The sequence below is a fragment of the Rana temporaria genome, chromosome 3, assembly GCF_905171775.1.
Source record: "Rana temporaria chromosome 3, aRanTem1.1, whole genome shotgun sequence".
NCBI lineage: Eukaryota > Metazoa > Chordata > Amphibia > Anura > Ranidae > Rana > Rana temporaria.
This window is the reverse complement of record NC_053491.1, coordinates 266,485,517-266,504,258: the sequence shown is the minus strand read 5'-3', so window position 1 is coordinate 266,504,258 and position 18,742 is coordinate 266,485,517. Positions and strand designations below refer to the sequence as shown.

Genomic DNA, 18,742 nt, shown 5'->3' with positions numbered 1-18,742 from the left:
GGCAGCCGGCGATGCTACGCTCTGGATCCCGGACAATCTTCTCATCGCTGGACCGGAAAGGAGATCACCCGTCGCTGGATACCGACAACGTTGGAGCAGGGAGCCGGGACCGAGTAGATTACCACTGCTGGATTTTTTTTTTATTAATAAAGGACTTTTTTCTACGGTGCGTGTTTTTTACAACTATTTACACTTCCTTTGTGAAATGGTAGGGGTACAATGTACCCCATTACCAATTCACATAGGGTGGGCAGGATATGGGGTCCCCTTTGTTAAAGGGGTCTTCCAGATTCTGATAAGCTCCCCGCCTGCAGACCCCCACAACCACCGGCCAGGGTTGTGGGGATGAGGCCCTTGTCCCCATCAACATGGGGACATCCTCCCCATGTTGAAGGCATGTGGCCTGGTACGGTTCAGTAGAGGGGGGCCGCACTCTTTTCTGTATCCGGCCAGGTTAACGTGCTCGGATAAGGGGTCTGGTGTGGATTTTTGGGGGAACGCCACGCCATTTAAAAAAAAAATTGGGGTGGAGTTCCCCTTAAAATCCACACCAGACCTGAAGAGTCTGGAATGGATATTTGGGGAGAACCCCACATCATTTTTTTTTAAATTGACGGCGGGGCTCCCCTTAATATCGTTAATACCTGAAGGGCCTGGTAATTGAATTTGGGGGGACCCCCCACGCTTTTTTTTATGAATAAATTCTCTCTGAATTGCCTGGAGCCGACAATTCATTATAGCCGTGAGTCCGGTTTTAAATTACTTTTTTTCTTTCAGAAATGACACTTTGTGCAGTGACAGTTCTAAGTACAGGAAAAATGCGCTATTTCACATGCTTACTTTACACCCCCCCAGGTACGAAATTTAAAGGAATATTTCACTTTTATTGTTTCACTTTTAGCATTATTAAATTCACTGCTCCCGAAAAAACAGCTGTTTTTAAAACGTTTTTTTGCATTGATACATGTCCCCTGGGGAAGGACCCAGGTCCCCAAACACTTTTTAGGACAATAACTTGCATATTAGACTTTAAAATTAGCACTTTAGATTTCAAATGTTCGAGTCCCATAGACTTTAACAGGGTTCTAAAGTTCACACGAACATTTGGTATGTTCGCAGGTTCTGGTGCGAACCAAACAGGGGGGTGTTCGGCTCATCCCTACTCAGGAATACCGCCAGGGGGGTTAACAGCAAAGTAGCTGAAACTGATTAACAACCCCCTCTGTATATCCCCCTCCCCCTCTGCTACTTAACTGACCAGATCAATATCCCAGGAGTTCTGATTCAAAAGTGTTCCTTTAATTTTTTTGAGCAGTGTATATTCTCTAACTCCCATTAACACTACATAGATAAATTGCCATTCTTTTTACCACATTTGTATATTGTCTCTTTTGTTACATTTGTGTGCTGCTTTAGATGCTCTATTGTACTTTATTAGTGTTGGCTATTCATTAAAGCCCATTTAAAGCCACCGGTGTGTTGGGAAGTGTGGTGCTTCTATCTAGAGTGGTGGGCACTGGAAATAGGGAGAGAAAACATTGGCCCCTTTGAGAGTTCAAAACATGTCATTACTTTATTATTTCCTCTTGACGTATAAACCATTTATTGTGTTTATTTCTAAAATCTATCCAAAAAATATATACCTAGCATGAATAATTAGGTAAACCCGCCTTCTGGAATCCCTGCTTTATAATTATATATGTGTACAATATATTTTGTCTGAAGGAATTCCATAAATTTTTGTCCGTTATTGAAAATAAGCAGTACAGAAATGGGCGTGTCAATAAAAGAAGTTGCCATATTTTATTTATGAAGAAAGGTACAAACAAAGTGGTTATTCATTTAGGGAAACTGAATTTGTGTGGGTACTGTGTCTTTACATGATACAGTATATGGTTTCCATTATAAAACCCTCCAAAATGGTTAAAGAAGATGGTTAAAGAAGATCTTTTGGAGATCATAAGTTACATTTTTTGCAGTTGTGTGTTACTAATGTAAAACATTTGCCTCTAAGATCATACTCAAAGCTGAAGGCCAATTATAACAAAAACCTGTTTTAGTTTTAGATGGCATAGTAAAAGATTAGAACCTCTGAGCTTATATTGCTGTGTCTCTATTCTATTTTCCCTCACTTTCAATTTGATGGGGGTCTAATGGAATAGGAAGTTGGAGGAAGTCTCCCCAAAGGAAAACAACAATGATGCTCTCAGGTGCCTTCCCATTCCCTCCTATTGGTCACTCATTTTGAGTGCGGAGGGTGGGCGGTCTTTCCTCATAGAATCGGCGCCACGCACCCGCCACATAGGTCCGATGCCTGGGGGCGTCGGCATCTTGGACGAGTCATGCCATCTTGGTTGACCAATGGGAAGCTTCGTCTGGTTTCAAATGATCGGCAGCTGCTGCTGTGATCCGGACACTCTTTCCTGTTGTCATACCAGCGTGACGCTGGTCGGGCTGGGTGGTTAATATTGGGAGTATTCACTTAGGACATCAGCTGAAGGCTAAACCTGCTTTACATGTTTACTGGGTCTCATCTCCATACAGGGTAACAAATGCCTCTTTGTTATCCCCAGCTACTACTTGGGTTAGGGGCTTTTACTATAACCCAGTTACTACTTATTAATGTTATTAATTATCTAATTTAGATGGGAGCCCCAGCCACCTGCCAGTTGAACATACATTCATCTGTGATACATGTTTATGCTCTTGGTTTTCCCACTGGCTCTACCTCAGTTCCCGGTTGCAGACAACCCTAGCGACCCATGCGTTCCTGGTCACACATCCTCACATGCTGGAAATGAGTATGTTTTTTGGAGATGGCCCTTTCTCCATCTCTTATTGTTTCCCATTATTTGGGTGTTATGCTAAAACTTACATATTATACTTGTGTCCTTCTGCAGATCTTACCCCACTATGCATCTGCCCCTAAAGATTGGCTATAATGCCATTAAAGGCGTCTCGGGCTTACACAGATGCTACATGTTTCAGTTTTAGGACCTACCTTGGGTGTAACAATTCTATATTTTTAAATAATGCGAGTTGTTATACAATGTTTATGGTTTTTGCATCATGCTTTTTATATGCACGGTCATGTATGTTTACTATTATGTTTACATTCGAAATCGCATGCTCTGCTATGTGTTTTAGACAAATAAACGCATCCATATTACACTGTCTGATCTTTGAGTTCTCTCATGCATACCTCATTCAAAGTCCCAACCCCCTCTTCTTTTCCCCAAAGGGAAAACAGACAGAATTTGAGGCATGACTCAAGTTCTAAATGTTAGCTAGTGTGGTTTTATTGGAGGAGAATCTCTGGTTCTTACCACTGCATCCTAAATACAATTGTGTGTATATTTCATTGGGTAAGTATCTGATGTGCAAGGCTGACAGTTGTCACTAGTCACTGACACTTTTATCACCTAACATTTTTATAATATTATGTGAATTAACAGCATATAGGGTTAAAAAAAAATCAAAAATAACTCATCCATCTTACTGAATGAACCCCAATGTGCCATTGTCTCAGATTTCAGCCCTACGGCCTACAGCCTGTCAAAGTCTAAGACAGGTAAAAATATACTGAGGGTTGATGCGTCGCAGCTAGATGCTGTACCTGGTATTTGCAGGCCTCATTGCCTGCAGCCTGTCAAAGGCTATGACAGGCAGATATACTCTGCAGCTGGATGCTGTACTAAGTGGTACTCATGTTTAGGGCCTTGTGCGTTTAGGGACATATGCACTAAATGTAGAATACCTGTGTTCCAGGCATGCATTCCTTAGCACATATGGTCCTAAACCCGAATATCACTAGGGACAGCATCTAGCTGCGGCACATCAGCTCTTAGCATATTTTTATCTGTCATAGACTTTGACAGGCTGCAGGCAGCAGCAGGGCTGAACTCTGCACCTGTGCCTTCCAGTCACATGAAAATAGAGGGAGTTGACACGCAGGGGCTATGCTCCCAGAGTATTCTTTATGGGTTCTAACCCTTCCCTACACCACATGTTTTATGTTAATATGGGTTCCCTGTAGCAGAATTTACATCATTTTCCGTCAAGATTCTAACCAATCACTACTCTGAAACTAAGAAAAGAGAAGGTATTGGCTGGAGTTACACTTAGATGCTCATGAGTAAGCCAAGATTTGTAGAGGCACATGTACATATCTGAATGTCACCAATATGTGGTTGAATAACAAGAATTAATAAAAAAATAATAATAATCACAACAATATTAAAACATCTTAGAAAAATAAAAAAAGCTCTTGATTAAAAACTTCAGTCTCAACTCCCAACACTTTTTATGTCAGCACAAATGTATGTGGTTTGCTTGTAGCCTGGGATTTAAAAAATACATCAAGTCACAGTCTTGTATTCTGTATTACATAGGCAGCTTCAGGCTCCAAATCCATGTTGAAATGTCGATGTGCTGTTGTCAGCTAACAGTTCTTAAGGCACAACATTCTGAGTATACAGGTAGAGTTGCCAACAGACCCGATATATTGTTATTCAAAGAAGAGATGTAAGGACTGACACCATTTTTGGCAGCTTGGACTGATGGTAGAATGGATGACCTGAGAAAAGTTTGTCCTGGAGTGCAGCCTTTTTTTCCAGTTACGGTATGTATAATAAACATAGAAACATACTGTTTATTAAGAGGATGGAACAGTATATACAGTGCCTTGAAAAAGTATTCACACCCCTTGAATTTTTCCACATTTTGTCATGTTACAAATAAAAAGGTAAATGTTTTTTTTGGGGGGGATTTTATGTGATAGACCAACACAAAGTGGCACATAATTGTGAAGTGGTAGGAAAATGATAAATGGTTTTTAACATCTTTTACAAATAAATATGTGAAAAGAGTCAATACATTGTAGAATCTCCTTTCGCTGCAATTAAAGCTGCAAGTCTCTACCAGGTTTTCACATCTAGAGAGTGACATTTTCCCATTCTTCTTTGCAAAATAGCTTAAAGGGACACTAAAGGCAAGATTACCTCCGCTGTGCAGTTCGTTTTGCACAGAGTGTCCCTGAATCCGTGCATGGTGGAAAGCTTTTGCGAGCGCGCTCCCGTGATACAGCGGCGGCCATAGCCGCTGACTGTATCACTCCGCCCCGCCCCGCGGCGTGCCGCCTCATCTGCTGTGATTGACAGCAGCGCCAGCCAATCGCTGCGCTGCTATCAATCCGCCCAGCCTAGCCAATCAACCGCCAGGCTGGAAACCGAACAGGATGACGAGAACGCGCCCGGGACTTTCGAGGGGTGAGGTAAGTAAAACGGGGGCTCGGGGGGGGGGGGCGTTGCTGTCAGATGTTTTTTTACCTTAATGCATAGGATGCATTAAGGTAAAAAAACTTTTACCTTTACAACCCCTTTAAGCTCTGTCATATTGGATGGTGAGCGTCTGTAAACAGCAATTTTCAAGTCTTTCCACAGATTCTCAGTTGGATTTACGTCTGGACTTTGGGCCATTCTAACACATGAATATGCTTTAATCTAAACCATTCCATTGTAGCTCTGGCTGTATGTTCATGGGCATTTGTCCTGCTGGAAGATGAACCTCCACCCCAATTTCAAGTCTTTTGCAGACACTAACAGGTTTTCTTCTAAGATGGCCCTGTATTTGGCTCCATCCATCTTCCCATCAACTCTGACCAGCTTCCCTGTCCCTGCTAAAAAAAGCATCCCCACAACATGATGCTGCCACCACCATGTTTCACAGTGGGGATGTTGTGTTCAGGGTGATGTGCAGTGTAAGTTTTCCACCACACATAGCATTTTGCCCGGCCTGTCAGTTTAGGTGGATGGTCATGTCTTGGCAGGTTTGCAGTTGTGGCATACTCTTTTCATTTTCATATGATGGATAAAACAGTGCTCCATGAGGTGTTCAAAGCTTGGGATATTTTTTATAACCTAACCCTGCTTTAAACTTCTCCACAACTTTATCCCTGACCTGTCTGGTGTGTTCCTTGGCCTTCATGATGCTTTTTGTTCACTAATGTTCTCTAACAGACCTCTGAGGGCCTCACAGAAAAGCTGTATTTATACTGAGATTAAATTACACACAGGTAGACTCTATTTACTAATTAGGTGACTTCTAAAGACAATTGATTCCCCTAGATTTTAGTTCAGAATATCAGAGTAAAGGGGGCTGAATACAAATGTACGCCACACTTTTCACATATTTATTTGTAACAAATGAATTAAAAACATTTATAATTTTCCTTCCACTTCACACTTGTATGCCACTTTGTGTTGGTCACATAAAATGCCAATAAAATACATTTATGGTTTTGGTTGTAACATGACAACATTTGGAAAATTTCAAGGGGTATGAATACCTTTTCAAGGCATTGTACATTATAATTTTGAACTCATTAAAATCATGCCATTTCTTAGGTCCTCTGTATCCTTTTCTGCAACTATATGGGAATTTCTTTTGCAACATAACCTAGAAGAAAACAAACTACAATTAATTAGGGATATTTCAATAAATGTTATGGTATAAAGTAAAACTTGTACAGTTGGTCATCTCTCCCCCCCCCCCCCCCCCCAACTACTGACTTTCAAATAAAAATTTGCACATAGACTTTAAAAGGCTCAGTTCAGTTCATACTTCAGCTAATTGTTGTTAACCTCCCTGGCGGTATGATTCTGTCTGGAATTACGTACCAAAAGCGGTACATTTATTTTGCAAGGAAATTTGGCGTTTTATACTGTAGGTCTGTAATTTTTAGAAATAACTTACTTAAATCTGACCAAGCAAGAGTCTTGTAGGCATCCCGGGTATGATTTTTTTTTTTAAAACAAAATTATAAATTATAATATAATAAATAATTATAAATAATTATAACAAATAATAATTTAATTATAATACAAATTATTCAATAATGTAATCAACTCAAAATCACTGAAATTTGCAGTTGCAGAATTGTCGCTGTCATTATTTTATTTTTTTTATGACGAATTTCCCCGCAAATCGCTATCGCACATTTCTGCAAGTGATTATAATTTATTATCGCTGTTTTCTAGCCGATCTAAAACCATTTTTGACATAAAGGGACACTTTTGGACAATCTACAGTTTTTAGGCAGAAATGACATTTTTTTATTATATAAAAGTACATGCAGGGCACTGGGCAGACCACTAGGGACAAGGGGGGTGTGTATTTTTTACATACAGTACTGTAATCTATAAGATTACAGTATACTGTATGTAATGTGTTTGTTTACTTTTTTGAATTTGGCGCCGTTCTCCGTCCCTGTGCGTCATAACGTCGCAGGGAACGGAGATCGGCGTCACACGGGGACTGTGAATCGAGCGAGGAGGTCCCGCTCGCTCACACAGCGGGTGGCATCGCTGGATCCAGGGACAAGGTGAGTAAACCAAGCCTGTGGATCCAGCGAAAGGTAAGCCCGTCCAGCCCGAGCGTGACTCGGGTTTACCGATCCTAACATGTAAAACCAACCCCGAGTCACGCTCGGGTTTACCGTCAGGGGGGTTAATGCAGTTGATTTAGAATAGGAGAAGAAGTTGTTCACTCCTCCTTTTCTTCTCCTCTGCAGTTGACACTGAAGTAACTAGTTGTTTTGGTGACCCAGAGGAACAGTGATGTTACCTGACCTATGAGGTCACACACAAAACTCCACAGCCACCCACTATTTTAGGATGATCTACAGGGAGTTTGACTGCATATTCAGCAGGCTCCTATGCTCTGTCAGACACCCAAAACTTTCCCTAAGCACCAAGGTCCGCAAGTCTTGCAATGTTTCCATTTCTCGGCACCTCCAGGCACAATGGGGAAAATTTATAAAAACTGCCTGAGACAACCTTTGTCTTAAATGGAGCGCAGCCAGTCAGCTTTTAGAGATATATTTTAATTTCCTAAGTTAAGGTGGAAAAAATTAAACATGGTAACTGATTGGTTTCTATGGGCAAGGCACCAGTTGAAAGAACTTTTCTCAGACACTTTTTATTAATCCACTTTAATATGTTCTGCAATATACATATGACTGGGGCGCAATCCCCCATTAGCCATAATAATTGTTGGCAGCACTACCAAGAGCACCTTCCTGTGTCTCTCCTCGGCAAAATCACAACAAAAGCAGCATTCCCTCTACCCGGAAGTGCAGAATCACGTGTGTGTGTGTGTATATATATATATATTATATATATATATATTTTTTTAGGTGTATATGAATATATATACATACATACACACATAGGCCCAGATTCAAAGCACTTACGCCGACGTATAACAATATACGCTAACGTAAGTGCAAATGTGCGCCGTCGTATCTGTGCGCCGGACCCACAAACTAAGATGCGCCTAAAAACAGGCTTCATCCCGCCGACGTAACTTGCCTACGCCGGCGTAGGGTGGGCGCACATTTAGGCTGGACGCATGGTGGCGCTCCCATTGATTAGCCATTCAAATATGCAAATAAGTGAAATACGGCGATTCACAAACATACGTGCGCCCGACGCAGTGCGAGTAAGTTGTACGTCCGGCGTAAAGTTATTCCCCATAAAGGAGGTGTAACCCAGCAGTAGACATGCAAAGATCTGCACCAGGGAACACAAGCCAGCGTATTTTACGTTGGACGTGTCTGGCTGGGCGTAGGTTACGCACGCCATACGCAGTGATCTGGCATAGTTTAGGTAGTTGTTCTGACGTGGTTGTGAGCTTGCGCAGGGGGATGCGTCCACGTCTCGGCGCATGCGCAGTTCGTGATACGTATCTGTGTGGCGCTCGGCCCATCATTTGCATGGGGTCACGCCTCATTTGCTTGGCTCACGCCCACCTACGCCGGCGTACGCCTTCGAAAAACCCAGCGCAGCGTGGGGAGCACTGGCTTGGTGAATTCCATGCTTGCCTCTCTGCGCTGCGTTGGCGTAGCGTACATTGTTTGCGCTACGGCGGCGTAATGTGCGCCCGCTCTCTGTGAATCTACCCAATAGTATTTTACAAGAGTAAGTACACCCCTCCCATTTTTGTAAATATTTTATTATATCTTTTCAACACTTAAGAAATTACACTTTGCTACAATGTAAAGTAGTGAGTGTACAGCTTGTATAACAGTGTAAATTTATGTCTAAACCGCTGGCAACAAAAGTGAGTACTCCCCTAAGTGAAAATGTCAGAGTTGGGCCCAATTTGCCGTTTTCCCTCCCCGGTGCCATGTGACTCGTTAGTGTTACAAAGTCTCAGGTGTGAATGGGGAGCAGGTGTGTTACATTTGGTGTTATCGCTCTCACTCTCTCATACTGGTCACTGGAAGTTCAACATGGCACCTCATGGCAAAGAACTCTGAGGATCTGAAAAAAATAATTGTTGCTCTACATAAAGATGGCCCAGCCTATAAGAAGTTTGCCAAGACCCTGAAACTGAGCTGCAGCACAGTGACCAAGACCATACAGCGGTTTAACAGGACAGGTTTCCCTCAGGAACAGGCCTCACCATGTTGGACCAAAGAAGTTGAGTGCACGTGTTTAGCGTCATATCCAGAGGTTGTCTTTGGGAAATAGACGTATGAGTGCTGCCAGAATTGCTGCAGATGTTGAAGGGGTAGGGAGGTCAGCCTGTCAGTTCTCAGACCATAGGCTGCACACTGCATCAAATTGGGCTGCATGGCTGTCGTCCCAGAAGGAAGCCTCTTCTAAAGATGATGCACAAGAAAGCCCGCAAACAGTTTGCTGGAGACAAACATACTAACGACATGGATTGCTGGGATCATGTCCTGTGGTCTAATGAGAGCAAGATAAACTTATTTGGTTCAGATGGTGTCAAGTGTGTGTGGCGGCAACCAGGTGAGGAGTACAAAGGCTAGTGTGTGCCTACAGTCAAGCATGGTGGTGGGAGTGTCATGGTCTGGGGCTGCATGAGTGCTGCCGGCACTGGGGAGATACAGTTCATTGAAGAAACAATGAAAGCCAACATGTACTGTGACATACTGAAGCAGAGCATGATCCCCTCCCTTTGGAGACTGGGCCGCAGGGCAGTATTCCAACATGATAACGATTCAAAACACACCTCCTATATGACCACTGCCTTGCTAAAGAAGCTGAGGGTAAAGGTGATGGAGTGGCCAAGCATCTCTCCAGACCTAAACCCTATTGAGCATCTGTGTGGCATCCTCAAACGGAAGGTGGAGGAGTGCAAAGTCTCTAACATCCACCAGCTCCGTGATGTCGTCATGGAGGAGTGAAAGAGGACTCCAGTGGCAACCTGTGAAGCTCTGGTGAACTCAATGCCCAAGAGGGTTAAGGCAGTGCTGTAAATAATGGTGGCCACAAAAAATATTGACACTTTGTACCCAACTTGGACGTTTTCACTTAGGGGTGTACTCACTTTTGTTGCCAGAGGTTTAGACATTAATAGCTGTGTGTTGGGTTATTTTGAGGGGACAGCAAATTTACACTGTTATACAAGCTGTACACTCACTACTTTACATTGTAGCAAAGTGTAATTTCTTTAGTGTTATAACATGAAAAGGTATAATAAAATATTTACAAAAATGTGAGCTTTGTACAGTAAAACCTTAAGGGTAAACTTTTGATCAGGGTCATTTGGGTAGTTGCTGTTGTGATTATGATGTAAAGAGACTAAACACAGTTGATTGATAATACAGGTGAAACTCAAAAAATTTGAATATCGTGCAAAAGTTCATTTTATTTCACTAATGCAACTTAAAAGGTGAAACTAATATATGAAATAGACTCATTACATGCAAAGCAAGATAGTTCAAGACGTGATTTGTCATAATTGCCAAGTCCTGCTGGAAAATGAAGTCGACATCCCCATAGAGCTCGTCTGCGGAAGGAAGCATGAATGCTCCAAAACCTCCTGGTAGACGGCTGCGGTGACCCCGGACTTAATGAAGCATAGTGGACCAACACCAGCAGATGACATGGCTCCTGAAATCAACACAGACTGTGGAAACTTCACACTGGACTTCAAGCATCTTGCAGTGTGTGCCTCTCCATTCTTCCTTCATACTCTGGGTCCTTGGTTTGCAAATGAGATGCAAAATTTGTTCTCATCAGAAAAGAGGACTTTGGACCACTGAGCAACAGACCATGTCTGTTTTCTTTTATCTCAGGTAAGACGCTTCTAACGTTGTTTGTTGTTCAGGAGTGGCTTGACAAGTGGAATATGACATTTGTCCAGGATCCGTCTATGTGTAGTGGCTCTTGATGCACCGACTCCAACCTCAGTCCACTACTTGTGAAAGTCCCCAACACTTTTGAATAGCCTTTTCCTGACAATCCTCTCCAGGCTGCGGTCATCTCTGCTGCTTGTTCACCATTTTCTTCCACATAACTTTCTATTAATGTGCTTTGATACAGCACTTTGGAAACATCCAACTTCTTTTGCCATTACCTTTTGAGGCTTTCCCTGATGATGGTTTTCTGCACAACTGTCGGGTCAGCAGTCTTTCCCATGATTGTGATTCCTAGTGAACCAGACGGAGAGACCATTCAAAGTCTCAGGAACCCTTTGCAGGTGTTATGGCTTAATTAGCTGATTAGAGTGGGACACGTTGAGCCTAGAATATTGCACCTTTTCACTATATTCTAATTTTCTGAGATTGTGGATTTGGGGGGTTTCATGAGCTGTAAGCCATAATCATCACAATTATGACAAATCACTGTTTGAACCATCTTGCTTTGCATGTAATAAATCTGTCTCATATATTAGTTTCACCTTTTTAAGTTGCATTAGTGAAATAAATGAACTTGTGCACGATATTCAAATTTTTGGAGTTTCATCTGGAAATTGCTTCAATAACAATAACCATGAGTGTAAGAAATGTTTTGAGTTACCATTCATATTATCTGCAAAATGGCCAAGAAATCATAAATTCTGCCAAGGTATATAAACTTATGAGCACTATGTATATATATTTATATATATATATATATATATATATATATATATATATATATATATATATATATATATATATATATATATATATATATATATATATATATATATATATATATATATATATATATATATATATATATATATATATATATATATTACACACACACACACACATATACGTGATTCTGCACAGAGTGGCCACCCTGTAGCAGTAAATCTGCTATTGGGCAGTCAGCTTCGACAGAAGCATTGTTTCTATGCAGAGCTGCACCAGATTTTGCCCTCTCAATTTTTAGTAAATCAACCCCAGTGTCTCTTTAACAAGGTAAATGTTCACTTTCCGAAGTGTGTGTTTATGTTTTGAAATGAACATTAGTAAATAGGATGAGGCAATTTTCACATGAATCCACTGTATGCTACAAATGTCTTGTTTTAAATACCCTCACAATTCATTGGGTATCCAAAAATTATGGAAAATGCAATAGAAGTGGGAATACCCACAAATGCAGCTTTAATAGCAGAGCTAGGGATGGTTAAATCAGGAAAATTAACATACATACCCTTACCTGAAAATTCACATCCAGACCTGTATGCTATGCAGGGAATTACTACATGTAATTTAAGAAAATACACTCAATCAAGACTTATAAACTGCACTAAACAGAAAGTTTGCATATATAGTGTATATTTATATATTCAGGGGGATAAAATATGTAAAAACAAGCTACTGAGTTGGTATTGTATGTCAATATACTGTAGATGCAGTGGCTGCTCACCACTCCTTGTAAAGTCATAAATAAAATGTTCTATTGCTCACCATATTATTATTTTTTTTATCAACTACAATGCACCTTGAACCTAAACAACAAGGTCTGCTTATTCATTGTGCTTCCCCTCCCTTGCTAAAACACTCCAGTGAACCGTGAAAAAAAGAAAGTTAGACCATATACAGTTACAGTGTATATAAAAAGTCCCTTATTAAAGTGTCAGGTTTCTGTGATGTAAAAAAACGGAGACAAGGATAGATGGGGATGTAGCTGTGTTCAGAATTAAGCAATCACATTCAAATTAATGTTAAATAGGAGTTGGTACACATCTGCCATCATTTAGAGTGCCTCTGATTAACCCCAAATATAGTTCAGTTCTAGTAGGTTTTTCCTGACATTTTCTTAGTTGCATCCTACAGCAAAAGCCATGGTCCGCAGAGAGCTTCCAGAGCATCAGAGGGATCTCATTGTAAAAAGGTATCAGTAGGAGAAGGGTACACATTTCCAAGGCATTAGATATACCACGGAACACAGTGAAGACAGCCATCATCAAGTGGAGAAAATAGGGCACAACAGTGATATTACCAAGAACGGGATGTCCCTCCAAAATTGATGAAAAGACTAGAAGAAAACTGGTCAGGGAGACTGCCAAGAGGCCTACAACAACATTAAAGGAGCTACAGGAATATCTGGCAAGTACTGGCTGTGTGGTACATGTGACAATCTCCCGTATTCGTCATATGTCTGGGCTATGGGGTAGAGTGGCAAGATCGAAGCCTTTTCTTACCAAGAAAAACATTCAAGCCTGCCTAAATTTTGCAAAAACACATCTGAAGTCTCCCAAAAGCATGTGGGGAAATGTGTTATGGTCTGATGAAACCATGGTTGAACTTTTTGGCCATAATTCCAAAATATATGTTTGGTGCAAAAACAACACTGCACATCACCAAAAGAACACCATACCCACAGTGAAGCATGGTGGTGGAAGCATCAAGTTTTGGGGCTGTTTTTCTTCAGCTGGAACCAGGGCCTTAGTCAAGGTAGAGGGAATTAGGAACAGTCCCAATTACCAGTCAATATTGGCACAAAACCTTCAGGCTTCTGCTAGAAAGCTGAACATGAACAGGAACTTCATCTTTCAGCATGACAACGACCCAAAGTATACATCCAAATTAACAAAAGGAATGGCTTCACCAGAAGAGGATTCAAGTTTTGGAATGGCCCAGCCAGAGCCCAGACCTAAATTTGATAAAAAAACTGTGGGGTGATCTGAAGAGGGCTGTGCACAGGAGATGCCATCGCAATCTGACAGATTTGGAGTGTTTTTGCTAAGAAGAGTGAGCAAATATTGTCAAGTCAAGATGTGCCATGCTGATAGACTCATACCTAAAAAGACTGAGTGCTGTAATAAAGTCAAAGGGTGCTTCAACAAAGTATTAGTTTAAGGGTGTGCACACTTATGTAACCATATTATTATTTTAATTTTTTTACTTCCCTCAGCGTAAATGATTTCAGTTTGTTGTTCAACTGAGCTGTACAGTTTATAGGTCACATTACAGGTGGAAAAAGTTCTGAAATTATTTATCTTTGTCTCATTTTTTTTTACATCACAGAAAGCTGACATTTTAACAAGGGTGTATAGACTTTTAATATCTGCTGTACTTTCCTTTCACCCAACCTCCACTCATGGTAGCTAGGTGGTGTCATCCCCATTAATGGATGAATAGCCCAGATCTCACAAGAAGACAATTTTGCACTGTACATTCCCTAGGTTCTTGTCACCCAGATGATGACCACACCTCTGGCACAGCAAAAGCCGGGTAAGGGGTATCTATGTCACCTAACTTTTCCCCCCACGGGTTGTTTTTTTGTTTTTAGCTCATTTACATGCATATTCCCTTGTGAAGGATTAGGAAGAAACACTGTTTTAACCAATTGCTAATTTACAGAAGCAGCAGGAAGGTTGTAACTGACCCCACTGGACATCTACCAGGCCATAAGCTCCTGCTTAGTTTGCCTTGTGAAAGATCCAGGTCTGTGTATACCTTATTACTACAGTAATATGACAGCCTTCGAGAGGAAGTTTGAGTTTTTATGACAGGTCCTCATTATTTATCTGCTATACATAATGTCCAATCATCAAATTAATACATTCAGACAAAAACCAAAGCAAGAAAAAAATAATTTTGAGCTGTAAGGGTAGTGGGGGTTTCAAACACAAACTGGAGTCAATGGGGCTAATTTACTATAACTAGAGAGTGTAACATTTGGTGCAACTTTGCCAATCAGATTACAAAAAAATACAAGATTTGGGTCCCGAACATGAACATAAATGGCTACAATACCAGCAATTAAAAGCATATATTGCAACAAATATAATATTACCTTCAATAAATAGACCAAAAACTAAATTTGAACAAATTTTAGATGAACAAAAATCAACTAAAAAACTATCTAAGATATATGTTTTACTACTCCCTTCAGGACCCCTAAGGCCTCGTACACACGATAGGTTAACCAGAGGACAACGGTCTGATGGACCCTTTTCATCGGTCCAAACCGATCGTGTGTAGGCCCCATAAGTTATTTAACCTTAGGTTAAAAAAAAGCCAACTTGCTTTAAAATTAACCTATGGATTCCTAACTGATGGGAAAAAAAACGATCGTTAGTAGGCACGTCCATCGGTTAAAAATCCACGCATGCTCAGAATCAAGTCGACACATGCTTGGAAGCATTGAACTTTTTTTTTTTTCAGCACGTCGTTGTGTTTTACGTCACCGCGTTCTAACACGATCGTTTTTTTAACTGATGGTGTGTAGGCACGCCGGACCATCAGTCAGCTTCATAGGTTAACCTAGGACAACGGTCCTTCAGACCGTTGTCCTCTGGTTAACCTATCGTGTGTACGAGGCCTAAGAGAACAAACGGGAATGAAAAAATGGGAAAAGGAAATAGGGAGATTAATATCCAAAATAGAATGGGAGAAAATATTTTCAATAATTCATAAAACATCTATAGCAAACAAGTACCATGAAAGAAATTATAAAATAGCAATGAGATGGTATTGGAGCCCAGTAGCGTTAAACAAAATAAACAGGGGCAAACAGATATTTGTTGGAGATGTAAGGTTGAAAGGGGGACTATGGATCACATTTTGTAATTTGGTGAGAAATTTCTGGGAAAAAGTTCACAAGATATATTGGAAAATGTCGTAGAGAGGAAACTAAATATAGATATTTCATTGCTATCTTTGATTCCAGACTCAATAAAGTGCATTAAGAATGATATTTTCCATCATATGACAACGGCAGCTAGAACAATAATGGCTCATAATTGGAGCGTAAATAAAAGCCCAAATATAGCAGATTGGAAATGTGAAATGAACGAAATACAATATATGCAAAGAAAGATAAGAGAAGGAGGATATATAATTAGTCAAATACCAGAAATATGGCAAAAATGGGACGAATTTCGGCTCTCGGAAGGAATGAAGGAATATATATATAAATGGGAAAAAAGGAGAAATATGAAGGGGAAATGTAAAGGAAGCGGAAAATGGGAGAGAAACAAGTGGGAGATGTGTAGGTTTTTTTTTTTTGGATGAATGGATGTGAGGACGAAAGGATATGGAAGACAATAGGAGTATAAGTAGATAAATGATGAAGGATATATTGTTTTAATGAGAAAGTAATTAGTAGATACTTATCAAGATTCGGTACATTGAATAATTAGTGGGAACAATGTATATTGTAACTGAATCTTGTATAATTGTAAAAGCTTTTTGTATTAAAGAAAAAAAGATTAATAAAAATAAATTGAAAAACAAAACAAACACAAACTGGAGTCAATGGGGCTAATTTACTATAACTAGAGAGTGCAACATTTGGTGCAACTTTGCCAACCAGATTCCAACTTCAGCTCGTTCAATTAAGCTTTGACAAAAAAAAACTGAAAGCTGATTGGTTTCTTTGCAGAGCTGCACCTGATTTTGCACTCTCCAGTTTTAATAAATTAACCCCAATGTTTAATAAACAGACAACGCAACTGTTGATGCTTTGGATGTTTTCTTACCCTTTTACTGTCTGAATCTGGTCCATACTTTCTGGTAGCGGTTTACCAAATGTTTCTGGGAAGAACAGTACCAACAGTCCCATGGCTACAGTCAGTGTCCCCATCAGGATGTAAGGCAACAGCCTATTATAAGCACCTGGTGAAACACAAAAAATGAGCAGTAACATTCAATTGTATTTTTGATTAATTCTGTTTCAAAAATATTACTGAATCACACTACGCCTATAACGCTCAGCTGCATGCTAGTTATAAAAGTCATAATTGTAAGTGTTACACCTGGGTTTGCTACAGTATGTTATAATAGCGGGCTTAATGGTTAGGCTGACGTGAATGGATGTGCCAAATGGCATCAGGGTCATGTTTACCAAACATACATATTGTAAATGGCTAACTATATTTGACAAATTATAAATAAAAGGCTTTGTACGGGACATGTTTTCCTCTTCCTGTCAGTACCTTAAAGGGTAACTCCACTGTTGTGAAAAAAATATCTCTCTAATAATAATTAGGGCACAAGCCATATTGTAATTTAACCACTGGGCACTTAAACCCCCTTAATAACCAGACCAATTTTCAGCTTTCGGTGCTCTCACAATTTAAATGACAATTAGTCATACAACATTGTACCCAAATGAAATTTTCTCCTTTTTTTTCACACAAATAGAGCTTTCTTTAATCACTGTTGGGTTTTTTATTTTTTGCGCTATAAGAGAAAAAAGACTGAAAATTCTGTTAAAAAAAAAAAAAAAATCTTTGTTTCCGTTATAAAATCTAGCAAATTAGTATCTTTTCTTCATAAATTTTGGCCAAAATGTATACTGCTACATATCTTTGGTAAAAATAAGTACAAATTGGTGCATATTATTTGGTCTTTGTGAAAGTTATAGAGTCCACAATCTATGGTGCCAATATCTGAAAATTGATCACACCTGAAGTACTGACGGCCTATCTCATTTCTTGAGACCCTAACATGCCAGAAAAGTACAAATACCCCCCAAATTACCCCTTTTTGGAAAGAAGACATTCCAAGGTACAGTGGGGATTGAAAGTTTGGGCACCCCAGGTAAAAAATTGTATTAATGTGCATAACGAAGCCAAGGAACGATGGAAAAATCTCCAAAAGGCATCAAATTACAGATTAGACATTCTTATAATATGTCAAAACAAGTTAGATTTCATTTCCATCATTTATACTTTCAAAATGACAGAAAACAAAAAAATGGTGTCAGCAAAAGTTTGGGCACCCTGCAGAGTTAATATCTTTTACTGCCCCCTTTGGCAAGTATCACAGCTTGTAAACACTTTTTGTAGACAGCCAACAGTCTTTCAATGTGTGTTTGAGGGATCTTTGCCCATTCTTCCTTACAAAAGTCTTCCAGTTCTTTGAGATTTCTGGTCTGTCTGTCACGCACTGCTCTTTTAAGGTCTATCCATAGATTTTCAATTATGTTGAGGTCAGGAGATTGTGAAGGCCATGGCAAAACCTTCAGTTTACGCCTCTTGATGTAATCCCCCGTGGATTTTGAGGTGTGGTTAGGATCATTATCCATTTGTAGAAGCTATCCTCTCTTTAACTTCAGCTTTTTCACAGATGGCATCAAGTTACCATCCAAAATTTGCTGAAATTTTATTGAATCAATTTTTCCTTCTACTCGTGAAATGTTCCCTGTGCTACTGGCTGCAATACAACCCCAAAGCATGATTGATCCACCCCCATGCTTAACATTTGGACAGAGGTTCTTTTCATTAAATTCTGTGCCCTTTCTTCTCCAAGTGTACCTTTGCTCATTCCTGTCAAAAAGTTCTATTTTAACCTCATCGGTCCACAGAACTCGTTTCCAAAATGCATCAGGCTTGTCTATATGTTCATTTGCAAAGTTCAAATGCTGATTTTTGTGGTGAGGACGTAAAAGAGATTTTCTTCTGATGACTCTTCCATGAAGACCATATTTGTACAAGTATCTCTTTATAGTGGAATAGTGTACCACAACTCCAGTGTCTGCCA

At 40.1% G+C, this 18,742-nt stretch overlaps 1 protein-coding gene across 1 annotated transcript in view; it reads right to left on the bottom strand.

Annotated features, from left to right (window-relative positions):
• Window positions 1–6,293: 6,293 nt before the first annotated feature.
• LOC120932332 (solute carrier family 22 member 4-like) overlaps window positions 6,294–18,742 on the bottom strand; it is a 121,196-nt gene continuing 108,747 nt past the window's right edge. Inside the window, exons 9-10 of the mRNA XM_040344646.1 lie at window positions 16,738–16,873; window positions 6,294–6,456 (exon numbers count right to left, since the gene is read on the bottom strand). Coding sequence (XP_040200580.1) covers window positions 6,366–6,456; window positions 16,738–16,873 — 227 coding nt within the window. The 3' untranslated portion in view covers window positions 6,294–6,365. The remainder of the gene's footprint in view (window positions 6,457–16,737; window positions 16,874–18,742) is intronic.